At 46.0% G+C, this 18442-nt stretch overlaps 1 protein-coding gene across 1 annotated transcript in view; it reads right to left on the minus strand.

Moving 5' to 3' along the window:
• Positions 1-3242: 3242 nt before the first annotated feature.
• The window catches only part of LOC146869553 (E3 ubiquitin-protein ligase TRIM39-like), a 112722-nt gene continuing 97522 nt past the window's right edge, over positions 3243-18442 (minus strand). The window contains exons 5-6 of the mRNA XM_085604775.1: positions 11808-11857; positions 3243-4068 (exon numbers count right to left, since the gene is read on the minus strand). Coding sequence (XP_085460901.1) covers positions 3557-4068; positions 11808-11857 — 562 coding nt within the window. The 3' untranslated portion in view covers positions 3243-3556. The remainder of the gene's footprint in view (positions 4069-11807; positions 11858-18442) is intronic.

Raw genomic sequence — 18442 nt, forward strand, 5'->3', positions numbered from 1 at the left:
ATCAGGACACACCACACACACCCGGGCATGTCCTGCCTTTCACATACAATGCACTCTGCCCAGAGGGGTACCTTGGCCCTACCTTAGGGGCGCCTTATATGTAAGAAAAGGGAAGGTTCTGTTACCAGCCAGTGTAGGCACGGCCCGCTTCAACATGGCAGTCGCAATTGCGCACAGACTCTGCGATGGCAGGTCTGAGATACCTTTTTCGGGCTAAGTACGTGGGTGGCACAATCCGTGCTGCAGGCCCACGAGTAGCATTTGATTCACCAGCCCCGGCACCCGTAGTGCCCTGACAAGTAAATCAAGCATCCAATCATGGAAAGACCAATTCATAACATAATTTATCACAGGAGCACCTGCACTTTACCATTGATCAGCAGTGCGGAAAGTGCGCAGAAACGTTACACCAGCAAAAACAGAGTCACAACCGGGAGATCAGAAAACAAAACTCAGGGGAAACACGCCAAAAGATGCCAAGTCTAACAGTAACTTTGGCAATTAATGTTCCTGTGGAAAAGAGAAGGATGTTTTATCTAGTGGGTGTTTCCACTGATGCTAAAGTAGCACAGAGGACTAAGATGCCTGCTGCAAAGAATATGTCCTTGTGTGTTCATAGGTTTTCAGGCAACAATAAAAATGTAAAGGTAACTTTACGATTAATGTTCCTGCTGGAGAGAAATCGGAATTTTATCTCGTGGTCGTTTCCAATCATGCTAAAGTAGCGCAGAGGATTAGGATGGCTGCTGAAAAGAACAAGTCCTTGTGTTTTCAGACGTTTTCAGGTGACAAAAAAAGGAAAGGTAACTTTGGCGATTAATGTTCCTGTGGGAAAGAGAAGGAGGTTTTATCTGGTGGCTGTTTCCATTCGTTCGTAAATGTGGCACAGAGGGTTAAGATGCCTGCTGCAAAGACCATGTCCTTGTGTGTCTATAGGTTTTTAGGCAACAATAAAAATGTGAAGGTAACTTTGGCGATTAATGTTCCTGGTGGAGAGGAATGGAAATTTTATCTAGTGGATGTTTCCACTCATGCTAAAGTAGCGCAGAGGATTAAGATGCCTGCGGCAAAGAACATGTACATGTGTGTTCAAAGGTTTCCAGGTAACAATAAAAATGTAAAGGTAACTTTGGCGATTAAGGTTCCTGCTGTAGAGAGAGATTAGAGGTTTATCCAGTGGCTGTTTCGACTCATGTTAAAGTGACGCAGAGGATGAAGTTTCCTACTCCAAAGAACATACCCTTGTGTGTTCAGAGGTTTTTGGGCAACAATAAAAATGTAAAGGTAACTTTGACGATTAAAATTGCTGTTGGGGAGAGAATGGAGTTTTATGTAATGTCTGTTGTCACTCATGTTAAAGAGACACTGAGAATTAAGATGCCTTCTGCAAAGAACATACCCTTGTGTGTTCAGAGGTTTTCAGGCAACAATAACAATGTATAGGTAACTTTAGCGATTAATGTTCCTGCAGGAGAGAGATCGGAGTTTTATATTGTAGCTGTTTCCAAGCATGCTAAAGTAGCACAGAGGATTAGGATGGCTGCTGAAAAGAACATGTCCTTGTGTGTTTAGACGTTTTCAGGCGACAGTAAAAATGTAAAGGTAACTTTTACGATTAATGTTCCTGCGGTAAAGGGAAGGAAGTTTTATCTAGTGGCTGTTTCCACTCAAGCTAAAGTAGCGCAGAGGGTTACGATGCCTGCTGCAAAGAACATGTCCTTGTGTGTCTATATGCTTTTAGGCAACAATAAAATTGTAAAGGTAACTTTGGCGATTAATGTTACTGCTGGAGAGAAATGGAAGTTTTATCTAGTGGTTGTTTCCACGCATGCTAAAGTAGTGCAGAGGATTAAGATGCCTGCTGTAAAGAACATGTCCTTGTGTGTTCAGATGTTTCCAGGCAACAATAAAAATGTAAAGGTAACTTTGGCGATTAAGGTTCCTGTTGTAGAGAGAGTTTAAAGTTGTTTTCAGTGGCTGTTTCGACTCATGTTATAGTGAAGCAGAGGATTAAGTTCCCTACTCCAAAGAACATATCCTTGTGTGTTGAGAGATTTTCAGGCAACAATAAAAATGTAAAGGTAACTTTGACGATTAAAGTTCCTGTTGGAGAGCGATGGGAGTTTTATATAATGTCGGTTTCCACTCATGCTAAAGTACCATAGAGGATTCAGATGCCTTGTGCTAAGAACATGTCCTTGTTCGTTCAGAGGTTTTCAGGCAACAATAAAATGTAAAGGTAACTTTAGCAATTAATGTCCCTGCTGGAGAGAGATCTGAGTTTTATCTAGTTCATGTTTCCACTCATGCTATAGTAGTGTAGAGCATTAAGATGCCTGATGCAACGAACATATCCTGGTGTGTTTAAATGTTTTCAGGCAACAATAAAAATGTAAAGGTAACTTTGACGATTTAGGTTCCTGATACAGAGAGAGAATAGAGTTTTATCTAGAGGCTGTTTGCAACTCATGTTAAAGTGACACAGAGGATTAAGATGCCTGCTGCACAGAGCATATCCTTGTGTGTTCAGAGGTTTTTAGGCAACAATAAACATGTAAAGCCAGCTTTGGGGATTAATGTTTATGCTGGAGAGATGGGAGTTTTATGGAATAATAAAAATGTAAAGGTAATTTTGGCGAATAATGTTCCTGCAGCAGAGAGGTCTGAGTTTTATCTAGTGGCTGTTTTCACTGATGCTGAAGGAGTGCAGATGATTAAGGTGCCTGCTGCAAAGAACATGTCCTTGTGTGTCCAGAGGTTTTCAGGCGACAATACAAATGTAAAGGTAACTTTGGCGATTAATGTTCCTGCTTACAGAGATGGGAGTTTAATTTAGTGGCTGTTTCCAGTGATGCTAAAGTAGGGCAGAGGATTAAGATTCATGCTGCAAAGAACATGTCCTTGTGTGTTCAGAGGTATTCAGGCAACAATAAAAATGTAAAGGTAACTTGTAAGGTTGGTCCATGGGGCTATGCATATTACATTTACCCTTATTGCCCTTTCAATAGTTTGTAGACAAGCATTATTAATCTAATTACAATTGGTGATGTTTGATTTTTGTTGTAAAGATGCAAATGCCACCCACATGCACCCCAGCACACTACCCACATGCATCCCACCAACACACACCTTATAACAACACACCACACCATGCCACTGCCCCCACGTCACTGCACTAGACACCAAGTTTGCAGCATGGAGCACAGCAGCCACACTGCTCTACAACATACCTAAACACTTATAAGGTCCCAAAGGCAAGACCTGTTGGCTATGCCAATGCTTGTTTAATTCTGCAGAGACTTTATCATGTTTACATGCTATTTGGTGCATGAGTCACACGGCAAACATTGTCTGCCCTTGTTTTAAAACTGTACAAGGAAAAGAGATACATAGTTTCAGGTGAGGCTTCTGGTTGTCATGGTAACATGCTGGAGGGTCCTTGTGAAGAAGGTTCTTCGGAATGTTGATGTTTGAAGATTCTTTGGAATGTTGGAGTTTGAAGATTCTTTGGAATGTTGAAGTTTAAACTGTGGATGACAGTTGAGGGGGGGGGGGCTCACACCAGCCTCAGCTCCGCTCCTTCCCAGAGACAGAAGATCGGGAAGAGCCTCTGCGTGAAGGGCGCCCGCGGGAAGGAGTAGAGAAGCTCCATGGAGTCAGCATTGTACAGGGACAGCAGCCCCCCCTCGTAGTCCAGATACACCCCCAGCTTCAGGGGCTTCTCACGAGGGGACAGAGGGGTCTCCGGGGAGGTGAGAGCCGTGTACCGACCCCTCCACCCCTGCACAGCCCAGACTCCCCTCTCAGGTGACCATGTGATCTCTCCCTTCCTGGTCTCAGACTCTGCTGCGACCCCCACACGCCACGCTTCCCCCTCCCGCAGCAGCTGCACCTCCCAGTAATGTCTGCCGGAGGTGAACACCTCGCTCCCCAGCACACAGATGTAGATGGTGAATCTCTTGGGGGTGTCCGGCAGGCGCTGTGCTCTGCCCGTGTCTCTCACACGTCTCCCCCCCTCAGACAGGAGGAGCCGAGGATGAGCCGTGTCAGGATCCAGAGTCACCATCACTGCAGAGAAGAGATTCACAATTAGAGATTTAATGACACGAAGAAAGGCTGTAATTACTGCTTCTGTTTTACATCTGATCAATTTACACCACATCTGGAAGGAGCATGCAGCGCTAGAGAGCGCTGCACTAGACGGCTCACTGCTCTAAAGCGAGCGGCACTAGACTGCTCACTGCCCTAAAGCGCACATTCATCTACAGCACACACTACACCAAACCTACATAGAGAGGACAGCAGGTGGGGCACTGTACTAGCGACTCAACAGTATGCTGTGCTAGTCAGTGCACTGCATCAGACGGTACAGAGTAAGAGAGCTACTAGAACATACACAGTACTAGCCAGTATACAGCACTGGATAATACAGAGTAAGAGAAATAATAGAAGGTACACTGCAGTAGTCCGTACACTATAGCAGATGGTACAGTGCGACAGATCTACCAGAAGGTGTACTGTACTGGTCAGTACACTGAATTGTATGTTACAAAGAAACAGAGCAACTCCAAGGCATACTGCACTAGTTAGTACACTGCAGTAGATGGAACAAAGTAACAGAGCGACTCCAAGGTATATTGCACTTGTCAGTACACTGCATTGGCTGGCGCAGAGTAGGAGAGCTACTAGAAGGTATAAAGTACTAGTCAATACACTGCATTAGTTTGTACAGAGTGACAGAGCTACTGGAAGCTATGCTGTAAAAGTCAGTACACTGTACTAGATGGCACAGAGTAACAGAGCTATACAAAGGTATACAGCACTAATCAGTAGGTCAGGGTAGGTGCATGTGCTAGGTCAGTGTACGTCTATGTGCTAGGTAAGTGCAGGTGCATGCACTAGGTTAGTATAGATGTATGCACTAGGTCAGTATAGGTTTATGCACTAGGCCAGAGTAGGTGCATGCGCTAGGTCAGTGTAGATACATGCATTAGGCAAGTGCATGTGCATGCACTAGCTCAGTGTAGATGCATGCGTTGGGTCCGTGTAGATGCATGCGCTAGGTCCCTGTTGGTGCTAAAATTCTGGAAAATAGAGGTGCATATTCTCAAGGAGCTATCGCTGAGTTATCAGCACTTTATCGCAGCCAAAGTCGCGATAAATTTACCGCCCCATTAACAAGCTGGTGCAAACAGCCAATATCACCAGTTTTCCGGCGATAGCATCCTCAAAAAACCTTGCCACAGATGACCCCGGCAACTATCGCTAATGAGATGTAGAGCAGGCGTTCCCGTGCACAAAGCCGCAACACCACCACACCGCAACATTCTCAACGACCAGCCAGATCTGCGATAAGATCACAAAACATGCGATAAGACGCGTTAGCACCAGGAAACTAACACCTGCTCCGACCTGGTGCAAAGTCAGACTAAAACCTGCACCAGAAAAGAGAGCCCAGCCCAGAGCCACACCTGAAGAACAAAGATGCCATGGAGCCACGGAACATGCGTGCCGGACACCCAAGAGGGCCACAACATCCACCGCCACCACCCCCAGGACCACCCCCAGGACCACCGCCCCTCCTCTCCCCCGGGACTCACCCCGGATACCCCCCAGCTCCCCCTGACCAATACACTGCACATCGACGGCACGAAAACATGAACAAAAGCACCCGCCTGATGTCACACATTTGCAACAATCAACATACATGTGAGCACTGAAATCCTGATTCATACATCCACCATTGGAAGACCAAACTAAATGTCACATCCACAATTGTCACCGAACATCTATTTTGAAGAGTCATGGCGGGGTATCCCTGGACAATCTGTGACTCACAGCCTGCAAGACAATATCCAAGATAAGAAGGTGTGTCAGGCACTCATCAAAGGACAGGGAGAGAGAGAAAGAGAGAGAAAGAAAGAAAGAAAGAGAAAGGGACCCCCCCCTCGTAGTTCTGGTCTAAAACTCGACTATTCTAGCCAGGACCTTCGCGCCCTGTGCTCCCAAACTGCAGATATCTGTGCCCATAAGATGCGTGCCGGTGGCCCAGCGAGAATGTGCAGGCACTGCGCTTTTACGTTCAATTATGGACATGAGAATAAGGGGAGCTCGCCAGTGTTGAGTTGTTGTCTACTGAACTGTCGTTCTCTCAGGAAGCACAGGTTTGAGATTCATGATCTCCTAATCGACAAAAAGATGGATGTTATGTTTCTTACTGAAACCTGGTTGGATGAGGACTCAGTTCCTGAACTCCTTGAGGCGATTCCATGTGGTTACACTGTAAAGCGAATTGATAGGGACTCGGGTAGAGGAGGTGGAGTGGCAATGATTTATAAACTTGCCATCCAATGCCACCTTGAGCCCATCCCTCTTATCGATAGTGAGGCAGGCCTTTTTACCATCACGGTTGATAGTAACTGCATTATCAAGGGCCTCCTGGTCTATCGGCCTCCGGGCTACCCCTCCCGTTTTGCTTCTAATCTGGTTGAATATCTCATTCAACCAGCCCTGCGATATAGCAAGTTTCTTGTGTTAGGTGACTTGAACCTGCACCTGGAAGATACAGGATGCGCGGTGGCTGCGGCGCTAAACCAAGAACTCGCGTCGCTACAGTTAAATCTTAGTGCTGCCTGGCCCACGCACCAGAAGGGTCATCTGCTTGATCCCATTTTCACTAACTGGGAGGCAGTAGAGGTTGGTCCACCACAGCCTTTGGTTTGGACTGATCATCATTTAGTCCCTTTTGTCATGCGATTGCCTAAGCCTAAGGTGCAAGAGAATTTGCAGGAGGGAATAACCTACCGGAAATGGGGTGGCTTTTCCCCATGCAAGTTTAAGAACGCCCTCCAGATGGGGGTCCGCCTAGGGGGGAAGATGCTGACAGTGCTTGCTCAGAGTTGGATAGGAGGCTAGGAGAAGCACTCGATAGCACAGCCCCTTGGTCATGGAAAACATTTACTAGAGCAAAGAAGTCTGCACCCTGGTTTAATTCAGTGCTGAAAAATGCTAAGGCAGACTGCAAACGAGCTGAAAGGCAGTGGAGGAAGGACTTCTCTACCCCAGGCAGGTGCAAGTACAAAGCAATGCTGAAGGCATACCATGGACTCATCAGGAAAACTAAGGCGGAATATTACTTAGAAAGAATTGAGTCTTCAGGGAACTCTACTAGGGATTTAATCAAGGTTTATAAGGAGATCTCTTCCCTGAACACAGTGGCAGCTCCTGCCGCCGGGTCAGTTGAACGCTGTAACCTCATAGCGAATTTTTTCTCTAACAAAGTGGTGACTATCTACTCCACCTTTCCTGAGTCGGCCGAGGCCCACCAGGACCTTCTGGATGTGTCAGGACCTCTAGGGGAGGATGAGAGACTAGATAGTTTTGTGATCCCTCCCCCTGAAATCCTGAAAAAAATCTGCCTGAGCATCAAGTCTGGTTCCCCTAAGGATCCGACCTCCCTGAGTAGGCTTAAGGGGTGTGTAGAAACCTTGGAGCCCTTTATCAGACATCTCCTGGAGGTCTCACTCAGGACCAACACAGTCCCTGGTTGCTGGAAGGAGGCAGTAGTACTTCCCCTCCCAAAAAAAACTCAGTTAGGCCCGGAGCGTTTAGACAATCTGCGACCTATCTCTCTTTTACCCTACTTTGCTAAGATCGCAGAGAAAATGGTAAATGAACAACTTACAGCTCATATTGGGAAATGTCACCTCCTTCACCCCACTCAATCGGGTTTCCGTAAACACCACTCAACGGAGTCGGCCCTTCTCTTGGCAACTGAGACCATTCGGGAGTATGTGGATGCTGGCCAAACGGCCGCCCTGATCCTGTTGGATCTTAGTGCGGCCTTTGACACGGTAGCTCACCACACTCTAGTCCACCGTCTAAAGAAAGGAGGCATGTCTGGGAGGGCCTTAGATTGGCTTATATCATTTCTAGCTAATCGCAGCTTCTAGGTGAGGCAGGGCGAGTTCTACTCTAGGGTCATAGGATTGCAGCAGGGGGTTCCACAGGGCTCAATTTTGAGCCCTACTTTGTTTAATCTCTATGTGGCTCCCTAAGCAGAGATCGCCGATGGTTTTGGGATTAAAGTCGTCTCATATGCCGACGATACCCAGTTGGTGGTGTCTTTGACCCAGGAACAGCAGTCGGCAGCTCCCAATCTGGTGGTGTGCCTGCAAGAATTAGCCTCCAGGATGGAAAAAAACTGTCTGAAACTTAACGGTGACAAGACAGAAGTACTGGTGGTGGGAAGAGCTCCATCCGTATGGTCCTCTGCTTGGTGGCCGCAGAACTTGGGCCCCACCCCTGTCCCATGCGCCCAGGCCAAAAACCTGGGGGTTTGGATGGACCCTCACCTATCCTTTGATTATCACACCAGGCGGGTCGCAGGAGCCTGTTTCGGAATCCTTAAAAGTCTCCGTAAAACCATGGATATACTACCTATTGCTGCTAGGAAGACCCTAGTTCACGTCCTCGTGACATCTCGTCTTGATTACGGGAATGTCCTATATCTGGGTGCTACCGGCAGGTGTATAAAGAGATTTCAATGCGTTCAGAACGCTGCAGCCCACTTGATCCTGATGCCCCCGAGGAGGACTGCCTCTAAACCGGCTCTGGCCTTTCTTCACTGGCTGCCTATACGAGAACGAGTCTGGTTTAAAGCGATGTGTGTGTGTCATCGCATTATCCAGGGAACCTCTCCTGCTTATTTGTTGAACCTCCTTACCCCCTACACTCCAACCCGCCACCTGAGGTCTGAGGGGAGGGGATTGGTGCGCGTCCCGGCTGTGAAGAGAGCTAGGATGGGTGGTCGCTCCTTCCGTTTTCTGGCGGCCCAACTATGGAACAAACTTCCCAAGAGCCTTCGGCTGGAACCCTCTGAGGGCATGTTTAGGAAGAAACTGAAAACTCACCTGTTCCCGCCTGGATAGGTCTCCGTGATCATCAGTGCGACGTGCACCGCAGCGCGGGGACACACTGTTCAGTGTAACCAGGCGCTTTATAAACCCGATTAACATAACATAACAATAGGTTTTGGTGGTTTTTTTGTTGCTTTTATAGTGCATTTTCCCGCATGACGCATGATAATTGCAGGCCTGTCGCTGGTTTTCGCTAATTTTGGTATCACGCTTTGTGGCATCACAAATTTTTGACCGCTTATATTTTGTATTTTTTGTTTGTCGCATTGGTTTTTACGCTGTCATTTGGCACGTTATCATGCTGCTATCGCATGGTGCCGCTGGGTTGGAAATTGAACATCAAGCCGGTGTTGTTTTCTCGCTATAAACTGCGATATGCAAAGTTGCGTTAAGCTAAATTTGCGATGGTTATTACACGTTCTTGAGAATATACCCCAATGTGTTATGTGGTAAATACCAAATTCTGAGGTCATTTCCCATTCAATAGTCCCAGAATACTGCAGTAACTGAGTTACTCGCAGTTGTCAAGCCTAGCAGTATCATAACAGTATCATCGTTCGACACTGTCGCCCACCAGATCTTGCTCAGGAGATTGGAGGAGATTGGACTCAGGACCTGCTCTTTAGTAGATGACGAGCTTCCTGACCTTCCGTTCCCAGACCATCAATTTAGGCCCTTTTCGGTCAAAGACAATGGAACTGACCAAGGAAGTTCCCCAGGGCTCATGTTTAAACCCTCCCTTATTCAACATCTATGTTGCTCCCTTAGCCGACCTCCCCAGGACCTGTGGCTTTACGCCGATTTCATATGCATTGCTGACGACACTCAGCTCCTCTTCTCATTTAATAAATCCACTCCCTTTGTTCAGGGAAGACGGAGATTATGCTTTGCAGAGAGGCATCTTTGCTGTGGAAACCAGACTGGTGGCCAGTAGCCCTTGGCACCCCCCGCCCCTCAGGCCCTTGTTAAAAACCTGGGCATTCGCGTAGACCGGGCCTTGACCATGAAGGAGCATGCCGCTTATACTGCTGGCTCCTGCTTCTACGTGCTGGGTTTGCAACGGCAAGTTTTTCTTTTCCTCCGAGATTCCACTCGCAAAACCCTCATTCAGACAATGGTAGTAAGCCGCTTAGACTACTGCAACGCTTTCCTGGTCTCGGCCAATGAGTCCTCACTGAGCAGATTGCAGGTGGTTTAGAACACCGCAGCGCGCCTTGTCTCGAATGCCCCCCCGAAAACTGCCTCCCTTCCTCTCCTTCAACAGCTTCATTGGCATCCAGTGCGCAAGCGGGTTAAATTCAATACTGCTGCACCGTCCACAAGGCCTTGAATAACAGCGGCCCCCTCTACATCGCAGAGAAACGTAATCATTATGTCCCTTCTAGGACCCTCCGGCCAGGAACCAAATCGCTTCCCTTGGTCCCACGGATCAGGAAATCAAGGTTAGGTGGGAAATCCTTCTCCTCCCTCGCTCCCCTTTACTGGAACCAGCTCCCCATTCACCTGAGACGATGTCCTGACTATCTCCGATTTAGAAAGCTTCTTAAGACTGCTCTGTTCTGATAATGCTCGTCAGCCTGTCCAACAGCAAGGTCCGAAGCGCAGAGATACCCCTTTGGAGGTGATTCAGACGCTATATAAAACCCATAAATAAATAAATAAATGTGAGGTGTGAAATTACCGCATCTGAATTTCCGATACACTTAGCATGAATGTCCAAGGGAAAGAATGATTTAAAGAAAGGAAATGCAGCAGCGCGTATACAGAATAGAGATAAGTAGAAATCTAGAAAAATCTAGAAAAGACAGTTTAGAGACAAATCAAGTAACTGTACCCTGACGTGAGTGCACGTTACCACTAAATGCCATAAAATACCATATCATACCGCCATCCCATTCCATCCATTACCACCATACCAAACCATCCCATATTATACCATGATCTCACCCTATAGTACACCACACCTTCCATACCATCATAACATTCCATACCATACAACCCCATCCCACCATAACATCCCATAACATACCATACATACCATACCATTTTGTAGCACACCACACCATACCATAGCATACCACACCACACCATACCAAAGCCCGCCATACCATAGTATACCATACCACACTGGGAAACATCCTTTACAACGCTGTCATTACATCGCACTACCTTTACATAGCAGTCATTACATCGCAACATCCTTTACATCACATGTCATTACAACGCAGCCATTACATCGCATGTGATCACTATAACGCATATCATTACAACGCATGTCACTACAACGCAGGCATTACATCGCAAGTCATTATAATGCATACCATTACAACGCATAGTACCCTTACACTATCCAACACTTACCCTACTGTTGCCCTCACTGGAGTTAGAAAAGTAATTATTACCCCTATATTATCCAACACTAACCTTAAATGCGATGTAATGGTATGCATTGTAACGTTATGCGTTGTAAAGGTATAATGCGAAGTAATGTTATGCGTTGTAAAGGTAGTTTGTGAAAATGCGATGTAATGGCATGCAATGTAAAAGAATGCGTTGTAAAGGATGTTGCGATGTAAAAACTGTGTTGTAAAGGCATGCGTTGTAAATGTAAGCGTTGTAACATCATACATTCTACCACACCACAGCATACCATACCATAGCACACCACACCATACCATACCGTAGCACACCACACCATACCATAGCACACCATACCATAGCACATCACACCTTACCATAGATACCAAACCATACCATACCATAGCACACCTCACTTTACCATAGCATACCATACCACACCTTACCATAGCATACCACAGCACACCATATCATACCATATCATTTTCATGAACAGTAATATTCAGAGCTAATCATCGCAATGATATGTACCTTTATAACTCTTCACCACCTCTGGGATCTGAATCTTCATATTATCACACCTGTAATAACAAACATCATCTTTGTATTAAAGAGCAATGACAGCTACAGGAACAAAGAATGAACATCACATAGGACCTGTGTTTGAAATAAGATTCAGTATTAAGACCAGCGCCTGCGGACTAGTGCTCAGTGTGAGTTACTGTTCATACACAACAGTCAAAGCTCTAAGGATATCCAAAAGTACCTTTAACATCTTATGAGAGGATGTGGGTGTTCTAAGGCAGTTTGCTCAGTGAGACCAGCGCGCTTCATGTGATGCTATGGAGTGCCTCAGCGTGGGTCTTCTAGGAGCGGCAGTTGCTCAGTGAGAGGGGGATTGACTAACAGCTTACATCTGTTCCTTGTGGGGTCTCGTGTATATACTTAATAAATACCTTCTTGCCTGAGATCCACGTGAATTCCCGACAGCACCCACAACACAACATTGTCACATCCACTTCCTGCCGGTGTAAACCTTGTCACCAATCTCTACAACTAAGATATTGGAGAGCCTTAGTGGGATATATAAGGAAGATATGAACCCAGACCGCTTAGTAATGAAAAACAGGTTGCAAAACAAAAACTCCCACGTCTTACGGAACAGCAGATTTTAGGACGTAGGGGAAGGATCACAGAGGGAGAGATAAGGGAACATGTTAGGAGGCTCAGTAATGGGAAAGCAGCAGGCCCAGACGGGATCACAGAGGGAGAGATAAGGGAACAGGTTAGGGGCTCAGTAAAGGGAAAGCAGCAGGCTCAGGCGGGATCACAGAGGGAGAGATAAGGGGACAGGTTCAGAGGCTCAGTAAAGGGAAAGCACCAGGCCCAGATGGGATCACAGAGGGAGAGATAAGGGAACAGGTTACGACGCTCAGTAAAGGGAAAGCAGCAGGACCAAGCGGGATCACAGAGGGAGAGATAAGGGAACAGGTTCGGAGGCTCAGTAAAGGAAAAGCAGCAGGCGCAGAGGAGATCACAGAGGGAGAGATGAGGGAACAGGTTAGGAGGCTCAGTAAAGGGAAAGCAGCAGGCCCAGACGGGATCCCAACTGAATCCTCTTTCTGTTTCTGGGTATCTTATTTTAATGAGATCTCTCTGGAAGTCTGCTAAATTCCACCTTCCTAATATGAGGCACCTGTAGTTATGATCCTTAAGCCGGGTAAAGACGCTAGGTCAGTGGATTCCTGCAGACCTATATCTTAGTTGAACTGTGATTACAAAAGGATTCCAGGAATCTTGGCTAAGAGGTTGTCAGATGTCCTTCAAAAGTTGATCCATTTCGATCAAAAGTGGTTTGTGCCTGGAAGGAAGCTCTATGAATTAACCCAATGACATTGGTGCGAATGATATGGCCGAGGCCTCTAATCTCCTGTTGACAATCGCAAGAATTGATGCTGCTAAAGCGTTTGATAGGGTTAATTGGGTCTATCTTTGGGAGGTATTACAGGATTACGGTTTCAGCAGCAATGTTACTGAAGTTGTGCAAATGCTATATAAGGTGCCGGCAGCTAAGATTTTGGATGGCGAACTTACAGCTTTGTTTCAGATATCGAGGGGAACTAGACAGCGGTGTCCTGTGTCGCCAACTCTGTTCCGTGTATATATTGAGCCCTTTTTGCAGATGATTCGGCAGGATTAGACCATTCTTCCCTTTGAAGCTGCAGGGTTACCAGCCAGAATAGCACTGTCTGCTGATGACATAGTTCTGTATGCATCGAACCCAGAGCTCTCTGTTCCACAGCTTGAGATGCATGCCAGAGAATTTGGGAGTCTGTCAGGATATCTAATCAATAAGGGGAAGACAGAGATTATGACATGAGCTAAAGAGAAGGTAGGGCTTCAAACCAGAAACCAGATTAGGAATCCTAGGATCATCGTAACTCAGAGTTTGGAGGAAATACCGGATGTAAACTTAACTAAGGTATCCCACTGTTAATTAGGAAGAAATTAATGCTGATATGACAAATGATACATTCATTTATGTGAAAAAGATCTCGTCCTTATTAACAAATTCACCCGTTGTGAACGCCACATCAACCCGACGCGCAAATACGTAGCCTGGCAAGCACTGAGACCTAGGCCCAAGGTTACTGATTGACAGGCCACATGTGCGGTGGCACAGAGCCGGCAGACAAATGCATGGAAGGGAAACACAAGATAAATCCCACAGATTGGTGAAGAGACAGTACAATGGTTAAGGGAGTTTGGCCCCAATAAAGTGCGCAAGGTTGGAGGGGTTACGCACGCTCCAAAAACACCATAAAGTCAGATGCCACATGACTTAGCAACATAGAGCAAATCAGATCACAGCACACGCAGTGATCACGTGCTCCCCATGCCAGACATCTGGACCCTTTAACCACTGGCCGTGTTTTGACGGAGCCTGCCATCCATATTAGTTGTGTTATATATTTTTTTTATTAAAAGCCGGGGGAAAGGAATCCAATTTCATGTTAATGTTAATGTTATTGGAACTTATATAGCACTAACTGTTACCCGAAGGTGTCCTGGCGCTGTGTGAAGCCCTGACTGAGGACAACATCGGTGTAGTTCTTAACAGGTTTACTTTGAGAAAAGCCATGTTTTTAGTGCCTTCCGAAAGGCTAGGAGATTGTTCATGTTTCTTAGGTGAGGTGGGAGGGCATTCCGTGCTTTGGCCGCATTGGCAACAAAGCTTCTGCCACCCCAGTTAGCCTTTTTCACCAAGGGCACCACCGCGAGATTAGCATCAAATGACCGCAAAGCTCTTTTTGGTGTATACCAACGAAATATTTGGTTTAAAAAGTCCGGCCCAGTTCCATGCAGGGCTCTAAAGACCAGACATAGCGCCTTGAAGTGAAAGCGCTTCCTGACCGGAAGCCAATGGAGTTTTTTATTTTGGCTGAGATCGATTCAAACTTTGGTGTGCCTGTGAAAAGAATGGCTGCACCATTTCGAAGGATTTGTAATTTGTTCAGCGACCCTTCGTGGATCTTGATATACAGACTATTGCAATAATCTAATCCCGACATTATTAGAGCTGGGACCACTGTTTGTTGTGCCTCTTTGGGTAAAAGTGGCATTAATTTTTTGCATTATCTGAGAATGTATGATGTTGATGAAGTCACTGTGTTCACCTGATCCCTGAAGCTAAGTTTGTCGTCTATCCACACTCCTAAGTTCTTCACCTTCCTAATCGGGGTGGGGTGCGGGCCTGATGCTTCCGGCCAGCGCCTAGGGGTCCAGAATTTAGGATTATTGCCAAACAACATAACCTTTTGTGGCGTTAAGTTTTAGGCAGTTTTGGGCCATCCATATGCCCACGGCATTCATGCAGTCTTGCAACTTGGATGCGGTTTCCTGGATCACTTCTGGCAGTATAGTCACCACGATTTGTGTGTCAACGGCGTATGATGTCAAATTGAAACCAAAGGATTCAATTAGAGGAGCCAGGGAGGACACATAAACATTGAATAGCGTCGGGCTAAGCGAGGACCCCTGTGGCACTTCACAGGGTAGAGAAAAAGACTCTGCTTCAAATTTGTCAAGGGCCACCGTTTGTGTTCTCTCCGAGAGGAAGGATTTGAGCAGTTTCCAGGCCATGCCCTTGACTCCCATCTCCTCCAAACGGTCCATCAGCAGAGCATGATGGACCATATTAAATGCTGCAGACAGATCCAACATAATTAGTACAGCGTTTCCTTCCTGGTCAAGAATGGTCCTAATTTCTTCTGTGGATTTGAGGAGCGCCGTTTCCGTGCTATGGCTCTCTCTGAAACCATATTGAGTTGGATTCAGCACTTGAGATTTTTGCAAAAATTAAGATGAGAGTTCATATTTCTTTCAATGATTTTTGCCGGGAGTGGTAGTCTGGAAATAGGTCTGAAATTATTTGGATCATTGGCGTCCAAATTAGGTTTCTTCAACATGGGCAAGATTGGTGCCTGATTCCAATCTTTTGGAAAGTATCCTTCCAGGTACATTGTGTTAATGATGGAAGTCGATTTTCGTGATGCAGGCTCTGCCATTAGTTTGACTACGGCTGGCGGGCAGGGATCGTAGGGAGAGCCTGACTTAACTTTAGCGAGGAGATTGAGTGTCAGATTCCATTAAAAAGGCGAATTGGTCAAAAAGAGAGGCATCTTTTATTTCTCTCAAGTGGCCATTTGTGCAGTTGATCGATGTTTTTACTGTAGAGTGGGAGAAGGTTTAGAAAATACCACTAACTTTGTCAAAAAATAATTTGCCCACTTTATTACACAAGTCGTGGCTAGCTGGGACGGTAGGAGAGTTTGAGAGGGCAAGTGTATTTACTATTTTAAACAGCTCTTTGGGCGAGTTTTTGGGCAGTTTAATTTTATTGGAATAATACTCTTGTTTCGTTCTTTTAAGTAGCTGTTTGTATTGTACCAGACTTAGTTTGTATTCCAATGTGTCCTTTTCCTTGTATTTCTTCCTCCAGTTTCTTTCCAGGTGCTTACAAGCCACATTTTGGAGCCTGAGTTCCTGAGAATACCAAGGGGAGGACAGTTGCTGCCTGGTATGGCGAAGAAGTTTTTTGGGTGCTAGCTTATTTCCAGCAGCTTCTAACCACTTAGTATAGGATCTGGTTGCCTTGTCAAGATCTTTAGGGTTTGGGGTAAGAGTCGATGTTAATAATTGATGTAGCTCCTCTGCTTCTATTTTGTTCCACGCTCTTTTTGCTGGTGAATAACAGCTGAAAGGTGTTAGAAAAAATGCCATCAAGGGTGTGGCCAGTCTGGTGAGTTGCACCAGTCACCAGTTGCTCTGGATTACCGCCTCTCAACAGGTCCAGTAGGCTAGAGGTGTCTGGATCAGAGAGTAACTCAAGGTGGAAATTGAAATCTCCTAATATAGTGTAGTCATTCGTGCTGATTCCTTTTTCTAATATGCTGCCTGCTTGTATTAAAAATCGTCCTCTCGTGCCTGGTGGCCTATAAATGAGGGTGCCTTTAAAAGTAAAATGGTGTGAGAGAAAAAAACAAAACTATTGCTTCGCATTCATCATTGGTTATAGGATGAGAAGAGGCCGTGATGGAGTTGTGATAAATAATAGCTGCTCCCCCCCCCTTTCCTATGTAGCCTATTTAGCGTGTAGCAAAGGTTATCTGGAGGTGTAGCTTTGACCAAGTCCGGACCTGAAGCCCCGTCTGTCCATGTTTCTGTGATGAATGCAATGGTTATCTTTTCATCTTCTATAAGAGAAGCACGATACCGTGCTTGACCAGGGACCTAGCGTTTAAGAGGGCACACTTTCGGACGGTAGGGGCAGTGTCCTTTTCTCTTGTTGTTTGCTGGTGTTTTAATACAGCTATCGGTCGAAGCAATAGATTTGGTAGTTTGGTGTTGCACCCTGGACATGTTGTTTGTCCCTGGGGGGGCATATCATCAAATTGAAGGCCACAGCACATCTGGGTAGGGGTAATGCGATTAAGGTGTTTCAAGTATTCACTCGAGTACTGTAAGGTTTTAACCATAAATGGTATAAATTGTGCAGGTGGGCTGGCGATGAGCGTCGAACGAGCACAGACGGGCTTGCCTTTGGCGCGCCAGCGCCGCGCCCGCTGCGCGCGTCTGCTGCGCGTTCGCGCCAGCGGCCGTTTAAGTATCGTCATGGGCATGAAAGCCTAGCCCGCTGACCTGCCTACTACCAATATGTCTGCCCCAGTCCTGGAAGTCCTGCAATAGCCGTGCGGGGGACTTCACGCCGAGACAGCAATGGCAGGTTAGTGCAGAGTGCAAATGCGCAAGTCTTAAAATCAAATTAAAAATAGATTTCAAAATATGCAGCAAATGGCAGGACTATGTGCAAAAAAGCAATAATTGGGAGTGCAGCGTTGGTTTCTCCTGGCTCAAGCCTCAGGTGGACTTCACAGCGCGCGTTCGCGCCAGCGGCCGTTCAAGTATCGTCAGGGGCATGAAAGCCTAGCCCGCTGACCTGCCTACTACCAATATGTCTGCCCCAGTCCCGGACGTCCTCCAATAGCCATGCAGGGGACTTCACGCATTAAGACACAAAAGCACCTTTGCTACACTACGCCACTGTAAATATCCACAAAACAAATAAATTATCACTTTTAATTAGTTTTCACAATTGTGATCAGAGAACCTGTAAATTTATGAGGAGAGCAGGTAAGAAGAATATATGTATGGTATTGAAGTCATTGAAAATATACAAAACACGTTGTAAAGTGATAGCTAAGAAGTATCCTGGTTTGAGTGATGCACCTTAAGCCGCGCATTGAATATTAACCAACATCATTTTACATGGCGACTTTATTACACAGCACGGACCTAAACTTACTACACCTTAAGCCGCGCATTGAATATTAACCAACATCCTTTTACATGGCGACTTTATTTCACAGCACGTACCTAAACTTACTACTTAAATATTATAGGAAAAAATAAATAAAAAGTGGACGAGTGCAAAGTGCTGCTTAGTAAAAATCATAACTGGGTGATGTTACGCTTGTCTTGAAGACATTTATTTATTTATTTTATAGTTTTATAGAGCGCAAACCAGACCCGTGAGGGTATCAGAGCGCTTTGCAGGATTAAGGGTGATATACAAAGCGTTGGGAAGGGAGGGATCAATTGGGTAA

The sequence above is a fragment of the Triturus cristatus genome, chromosome 1_1 (assembly GCF_964204655.1).
Source record: "Triturus cristatus chromosome 1_1, aTriCri1.1, whole genome shotgun sequence".
In the NCBI taxonomy this organism is placed as follows: domain Eukaryota; kingdom Metazoa; phylum Chordata; class Amphibia; order Caudata; family Salamandridae; genus Triturus; species Triturus cristatus.